The sequence below is a fragment of the Erinaceus europaeus genome, chromosome 7 (genome assembly GCF_950295315.1).
Source record: "Erinaceus europaeus chromosome 7, mEriEur2.1, whole genome shotgun sequence".
Taxonomy (NCBI): Eukaryota; Metazoa; Chordata; class Mammalia; order Eulipotyphla; family Erinaceidae; genus Erinaceus; species Erinaceus europaeus.
Genome location: NC_080168.1, coordinates 32588493 through 32596612, shown reverse-complemented (window position 1 = coordinate 32596612; position 8120 = coordinate 32588493). Strand labels below are relative to the sequence as shown.

At 49.9% G+C, this 8120-nt stretch overlaps 1 protein-coding gene across 1 annotated transcript; it reads left to right on the top strand.

The window, feature by feature from the left end:
* The first annotated feature begins 521 nt into the window (after positions 1 to 521).
* FZD7 (frizzled class receptor 7) lies at positions 522 to 4961 on the top strand. Its single transcript, XM_007520497.3, has one exon. It carries the CDS (start codon positions 1181 to 1183, stop codon positions 2927 to 2929), a length of 1749 nt encoding a protein of 582 aa, XP_007520559.1. The 5' UTR covers positions 522 to 1180; the 3' UTR covers positions 2930 to 4961.
* Positions 4962 to 8120: the final 3159 nt, after the last annotated feature.

Sequence of the window (8120 nt, the reverse complement as noted above, 5' to 3'; positions counted from 1 at the left end):
GGAGTCAGCGACACCCCAAACCCAGCATTTTCAGCCCGGTCAGCCTAGTGTGACTCCCAGCCACGTCCTTCATTGCTTCTCCCCGGGCAAGCCTTCCCCAAGCGCCCTCCAGCATTTTAGTTTTAGTGCACCCGGAAATCACACACACACACACACACACACACACACATACACACACACACACACACACACACACACACACGGTAACACACACACGGTAACGAGAGAGAGAGGAGAGAGAAGAGAGAAGAGAGAGACAAGGTAAAAGTTTTTCTTAACTTTTCCCTCCCAGCTCCCAGTCCCTCCCCTCAGGAATCCGCCCAGAGAGCGGCAGGCCCCACCCCTCCAATCCTTCCGCCCGCCCCTTCCGACTTCCATCCAATCCTGGGGCGCCCACACAGAAAACAAAGGTTGCCATTGGGCCAGCCTGGAACTCGAGGGCCCGCCCCCGGAGTGTTTGTGAATGGGGGGAGGGGAGGGGGCGGGTCGGCCCACAAGGCAGTAGCGCGCGGTGGCTGCTGCGAGTAGCGCTGCTCTGAGGCTTTGCTTCGCTCTAGCAGTGCGGGCAGGCGCTGGGACTCTCGGCCGGGCTGCTGCGGGGCCGAAAAGGCCAGGCCCGGACCGCGGTAGTGGGGGTGGGGGGCGTGGGCCTTGCATCTTCGGACACAGTCAGTCTGCATTTGCAGAGAGAACTCGCCGAGCGCTTGGCTCCACGGCGCTGATCTGACTCGGAGAGAGAACCGGCCATTTGGCTAAAACTTGGGGCAGAAGGAGGAGCGGCGAGCGGAGCCAGGCGGCGGCAGAGCGGCCCTGCCGGGGCGGCTGGGGACAGCTTCGCTGGGGGCGCGCGGCGCGCTGCGGTCGACAGACTTGGGCAAACTTTGCAGGGTAACCAGAGACGCTTGTTGCTCTTCGCTGCAGAAGAAGCCACCCCGTTACGTCTCGGCGTGAGAAGGCGGGCCCCTCTCCACGCCTTCGAGCCAGGCCCGGGAGCCGGGGCCCCAGCGGCCGCGCCAGCGCTGGGCGGAGGCGGCGCGGGCACCCCAGCTGCTGCGCCCTCGGCTGCGCGCCGCCCACGGCCCGGCCCCGGCGCCGCGAGGACTCTCATGCGCCCGGCGCAGCGGCGCCTTCCCGGATCCAGGCTTCTCCTGGCCGCCTCGTCGCGCCCTTCTCACTGAGAATGCCGCTGCATCCGCAGCCGGAGATGCGGGACCCCGGCGCGTCCGCGGCGCGCTTGCCCCTGGGGCTGTGCTCCCTGGTGCTTGCGCTCTTGGGCGCGCTGCTCGCGGGCACGGGGGCGCAGCCTTACCACGGCGAGAAGGGCATCTCTGTGCCCGACCACGGCTTCTGCCAGCCCATCTCCATCCCGCTGTGCACAGACATCGCCTATAACCAGACCATCCTGCCCAACCTGCTGGGCCACACGAACCAGGAGGACGCGGGCCTGGAGGTGCACCAGTTCTACCCGCTGGTGAAGGTGCAGTGCTCGCCCGAGCTGCGCTTCTTTCTGTGCTCCATGTACGCGCCCGTGTGCACCGTGCTGGACCAGGCCATCCCGCCGTGCCGTTCTCTGTGCGAGCGCGCCCGCCAGGGCTGCGAGGCGCTCATGAACAAGTTCGGCTTCCAGTGGCCGGAGCGGCTGCGCTGCGAGAACTTCCCGGTGCACGGAGCTGGGGAGATCTGCGTGGGCCAGAACACCTCCGACGGCTCCGGGGGCGCGGGCGGCGGGCCCACCGCCTACCCCACCGCACCCTACATGCCAGACCTGCCTTTCACCGCGCTGTCCCCGGGGGCCTCCTACGGCCGGGGCCGCCCCTCCTTCCCTTTCTCGTGCCCGCGCCAGCTCAAGGTGCCCCCCTACTTGGGCTACCGCTTCCTGGGCGAGCGCGACTGCGGCGCCCCGTGCGAGCCGGGCCGCGCCAACGGCCTCATGTACTTCAAGGAGGAGGAGAGGCGCTTCGCCCGCCTCTGGGTGGGCGTGTGGTCGGTGCTGTGCTGCGCCTCGACTCTCTTCACCGTGCTCACCTACCTCGTGGACATGCGGCGCTTCAGCTACCCCGAGCGGCCCATCATCTTCCTGTCGGGCTGCTACTTCATGGTGGCCGTGGCGCACGTGGCCGGCTTCCTGCTGGAGGACCGCGCCGTGTGCGTGGAGCGCTTCTCCGACGACGGCTACCGCACGGTGGCGCAGGGCACCAAGAAGGAGGGCTGCACCATCCTCTTCATGGTGCTCTACTTCTTCGGCATGGCCAGCTCCATCTGGTGGGTCATCCTGTCGCTCACCTGGTTCCTGGCGGCCGGCATGAAGTGGGGCCACGAGGCCATCGAGGCCAACTCCCAGTACTTCCACCTGGCCGCCTGGGCGGTGCCCGCCGTCAAGACCATCACCATCCTGGCCATGGGCCAGGTGGACGGCGACCTGCTCAGCGGCGTGTGCTACGTGGGCCTGTCCAGCGTGGACGCGCTGCGGGGCTTCGTGCTGGCGCCCCTGTTCGTCTACCTCTTCATTGGCACGTCCTTCCTGCTGGCAGGCTTCGTGTCACTGTTCCGCATCCGCACCATCATGAAGCACGATGGCACCAAGACGGAGAAGCTGGAGAAGCTCATGGTGCGCATCGGCGTCTTCTCGGTGCTGTACACCGTGCCCGCCACCATCGTGCTGGCCTGCTACTTCTACGAGCAGGCCTTCCGCGAACACTGGGAGCGCACCTGGCTCCTGCAAACCTGCAAGAGCTACGCCGTGCCCTGCCCTCCCGGCCACTTCCCGCCTATGAGCCCCGACTTCACTGTCTTCATGATCAAGTACCTGATGACCATGATTGTGGGCATCACCACCGGCTTCTGGATCTGGTCCGGCAAGACCCTGCAGTCGTGGAGGCGCTTCTACCACCGACTCAGTCACAGCAGTAAGGGGGAGACCGCGGTATGAGCCCCTGCCCCTCTTCCACTGGCCCTTCCCAGCCCCAGCCCGGGGAGAGCTTCAGTAGCTAAAGAACTACTGGAATGGGAGGAGAGGGGGAGGGGGCCATGTTTCTGTAGTGCTCCCAAAGTGACCTGGAAGAGGAAAGATGTGTGTGCGTTTGGAGAGGTCGGGGTGGACTGGCGGTTTGGTTGAGAAGACTTCTGGCAGAGACTTGCAGGATAATAAGATGTTGCTCTTGCACGGTACGGGCCGACCTGGGATTATGGAAAAGAACTGACACCAGCCACTGGGACTGGGAGACATTCCCCTGCTGCCAGACAAGTGCTCTGTGCTCACTCGTGTGAGGCCCGGGTGAAAGGTACCGCTCTGTCTGCAGCCGCCGCTTTGTTGGGAAAGGGGAGGATTCCCTGCAGCGTTCTTGTCAAGCGGTGGGCAAACCATAATCTCTTTTCACTGGGGCCAAACTGAAGCCCAGATGGGTTAATTTCCAGGGTCACACTCTCTCCTCCCTTGGCCCCTCCCGCCTGTTTTTCCTCTCCTGTGCCTTTCAAGTCTTGTCAGCTAAGCCTTTGGAAGTCTTGGGAGGCCTGCCTTCTAGAATCCTGACGTGAGGATGCAAACGAAATTAAGAGAGAACATGTTGAGATGAGGCGCAGGAGACGGAGTAGTAGGTATTTTCTGCTACGTTTTTGTTTGCTGTTTGACTTTTTGGGGGGAGGCGGGAGGAAGAAAGAAGGGTGTTGTATTTTGTTTCATAAACCTGAAAAGAAGACACGACTTGTTGCTTTCAAAACAGGAGTACATTTTCTCCCTTGTCTTTGTTGTAAGAGACAAAAGAGGAAACCCAAGTGTCTCCCTTTGGAAAGGCAATACTGTGAAGACAGCTACTTTTACAGGCAAAGCAGCATGAACCAGAGGCTCCCCTTCCAAGGTTCAATTGGTTGAGATAAACATTCCTTTTTAAGGAAAAGTCAAGGGCGGCTTCCATGCCCAGTTCAGTCAGAGGTTCTGACTGCAGACTGGGCTAAAGGAAATGCAAGGGGTTTTTTAGTACTTTTAAAAAATAAATTAAATTCAGAATACATGACCCAACATGTATTCAGGGACATCCCCCCCCACAAACCTGCATTTAGATTTTCTATTCCCCCCACCTCCAATTTGAAACCTTCAAGGAAAGCATACCGCCTTCAGCCTCATAATAAAGGAAAGTTGTCTTCCACCCCACCCCCCAGTATAGAATCATTTTTTTCTGTTTTCTTAGTCCTATAAATCCATTTATAAAGCATCTTGTGTATGCTGACCCTGTCTTTGTGTGGCTAGGTGACAAGGTGACCTACAGAAAAGATAGTGAATGAGGAAGACAGTTCAAACCATTTTAAGGAAAGTCATTATAAGAAGGTAAACTTCAAAGTAATTCAAGAGTTCTTTGAAATGTGCTAGATGAATGCAATTTATTAATCTTAAATCATGTAGCACCCACCCCACCCCCAAATAGGACTGATTCTTCTGCATAAGTGTTCCAAAGCTGAGCAGAGAATCCTGGGAGCTAACCTTTACACCACCTTTGACACCACCCTCCAAGCTTGCGACACTATCCTGTTTCTGGAAACAGTTTTTTAACAGCCAGTTTCAACAGTTTTTTCAAGCATAGAAGTTACTGTCTGGAGTAAAAGTTACTTTATATGTGTAATGTTCAGTTGAGTGGAGCTGCTTTTAATATTAAGGTTATTGACCTTGTGTTTCTTGAATCTCCCAAACTGTCTCATTTGTTAGATTGTTTTAAAAAAAAACAAACAAAAAAAAACCTCCCAGCACACAATTCTTGGCATCTTTTGTGTTTTATCTCTTGCATGTGAAATGTGTAAAATAGAGACAAGTGCAGTATGTATATTTTGTGAACCTCCCTTTTTTGTAAGAAAATATATATTGTATTTATACATTTTTACTTTGGATTTTTGTTTTGCCTTTAAAAATCTACAAGGAAGCCCCACTTTATCACATGTACAGATCACGAATAAATTTTTTTAAATACAAATGACTATTCAGTAGACAGTTTCTATATAATGTTATGCTCAAATAGAACTTTGTTGAGTGCAATGTTGGGGAGAATGCTATATTCCTCTCACAGGAAGATGTCACAGTATTTTGAGATCTTTTTCCTTGCCTTTTAAAATAGAGTGTAATGAATGCCTTAACTGTCCTTTAATTTTTTTTTCTGTTGGTGCTGCTTCCTGCCTCCCTCCACATCTCTCTCTCTCTCTCTCTCTCTCACACACACACACACACACACACACACACACACACACACACACTTAAGCCTTTCACATCTTGTTTTGAATAACTTGTCAAAGGTACTGAATAATCATTTCTTTTAGAAAGGTGCTCTACCTGATCCATGTTTTCACTACTTTTCTGTTCATATTGGAAGAGAACTAGATTTTTTTGTTTGTTTGTTTTTCCAGTGATGTATTCCTTGGGAAGAATTCAGTGAAAAAGATTGTAACTAATTGGTATTTTTGTATGCTAATTTCTCTTACCTAAATTGTTATTACTTAAATGGCTGGGAAAGTACCTACATTGCTGATTCCAGATAATAATAGCCAGGGACTTGAATGTGGAGCCTTCTCTCCTGCAGGCTTCACTCTACCTTCTAGGTCAGCTGAACCAGAGGTCAAGTGATTCCCCGAGATGGCAGTGACTCAGCAGCGCCAGCAGGAATAGCCTCCACACCCGACCCCGACCCCAGGGTGGCCTGAGAAGTCACCGAGGCTATTCTTTCTCAGTGGAGAGTCTAACTTTGGAATCATATTAGACTGAGAAGCCTTAACTATCCAGACACTTAGACATTAAGCAATTACTTAGGGGAAAGATAAAGGTATTTAAATACTTCCAATTCAAAGGCTACCTTCATAGCTTGCTATCTTTTTTTAAATTTTATTTTCTTCTCTCCCCCTTCACTCACCTAATTCAGGTGTCTCTCTCTCTCTGATTTAGTTTCCTGATTTTCCATAATAGATCCACCTCATTTTCGGTAGCCACCAAGACCTAGCTACAGACTAGACGCTACTGTTTCTCCTTTCCTGCTTTGGCTGTAAGTTTCTGTACTTTTAAGGCTCAACAGAAACAGTTCTGTTTTTGTTTTAATTAGCAGGCTCACACACATGGCTGGCATGTTTTCCAAACACATGGAATGAAAAGCAGTGACAGACAGTCCTCCCCAGGAGGAGGAAGCCATGCTGCTGCACTCTGTGCAAAGCTGCTTTTTAAAATCCTCTGGGGTTTTGAACAGCACAATGGGTGTGAGGTCATCTTAACCTGTGAAGATTTTACCATCAAGGAATGGGGGAAAATAGCGACTTCAAGTCTCTTAAGGTTTGTCCAGTTTTTGCTCATAAATGACACCTTTTAGGTTAAAGCTTGCTTCTTTTAACACCACACTAATACTGCCTGTTAAGAATGTTTGCTTTTATAGTAGGTGGAAAAAAAACAAACGGGTTTTTTTTCCTCTCAGAAATGAACTGCTGAAGGCACTTATACCTTCTGTGGAAGAGCTAGGTGACTCCTGCTATAGATGTGTCCTTTCCTGTTGTCAGGGCGGCTTCATCCTTCAGGGTTCTCAGAGATTGAAGAGCATGGGTCTTTAGTGTGGGAACAAAGACTGGGTATGAATAAATTACTACCTGCTTTTTTTGGAAGCAGAGATAAAAGTGTTCAGTTTAATTTCTTTCACATTGGGTGTATCTCTCTGCAGTCAATTCTCTGAAGCACGAGGATTTTTAAGGAGGTGTATTACAGCAGAAAATATGTGAGGGCAACTATTTATGAAAGGACATGTGTTGAATTTAAGAAAAAAGAAAAACATTGGCAGGAGTAGGGTGTTAATCCCTAGATAAAGAGCAGAAACACTTGTGGAAAAAAAATTTTTTTTTTCAATTTACAAAGCAAAAATCAACCTACACAATACCACTACGCAACAACTAATCTTTTTTAAGTAGGTATGTGAGAAATACTGAGAAAGAATAAATAAATGTCCTGTTGACAGCATGTTGTCATTAAAGAAAAAGTAGATTTTTTTTAATGTACTTAAAAAAAAAAACAGCTATATTGGGAATTCACTCAGTAGAACTATAGGACCATAACAGCTGTAGGTTTTAGCCCTGTAGTTATACTGGGGAATTCTCTTCTACCTCTCCCATCTTTAATTTCTCCAAAAATGCAAGTGGCTATTTACAGATAGTATATTTTTGTATGTGCATATGTGGGTGCTGAATCTAGAGGATTCCAGGAAATCCTAGAAGGGACCAAAAATACTTCCTTTTTAAAAATTATTTTGTATTGGTGATTTAATGATTAACAAGACTGTAGGATAAGAGGAGTATGCTTCCACACAATTCCCACTACCAGAGTTCCACGTCACATCCCTTCCATCGAAAGCCTCCCTATTATTATGATCACTTTACTTTCTTTATTGGGAGATTAATGTTTTACATTCGACAGTAAATACAATAGTTTGTACATGCATAACATCTCCCAGCTTTCCACATAGCAATACAACCCCCACTAGGTCCTCTGCCATCATGTTCCAGGACCTGAACCCTCCCCCCCACTCCCACCCCAGAGTCTTTTACTTTGGTGCAGTACACCAATAAAAAACATTTCTTAAACAGAGCATTAATCAATTTTCTTTTATTTCCCTCTCAGTGCCATTAATTGGAGGTTATAAAAGTTGTTTTTTTGACCCTAGTTTGTGATATTTCTTGCACAAGGGTCTGTACTCACATTTCATACAAAGTAGTATTAAAAATGTGAATTAGGGGACCAGGTGGTGGCATATTACAGTGTGCAAGGACCTAGGCTCAAGCCCCTGGTCCTCACCTGCAGGGGGGAAGCTTCACAAGTGGTGAAGCATAGCTACAGGTGTCTCTCTTGTCTCTGCCCCTCTATAACCCCCCCTTCTCAACTTGTCTATCCAATAATAAATACATATTTTTAAAAATGTGAATTAATTAAAGGATGTCATTTAAATGCTAAGGCTTTGGTAAACACACATTGTACCTCTAATTCTCTGTCTGTAGAAAATAAAAAATGTTTTTTCTTTTATTTATTTTGCCAGAGCACTACTCAGCTTTGGCTTATGGTGGTACTGGGAATTGAACCTGTGACTTCGGTGCCTCAGAATGAAAATTTGGTGCACTAT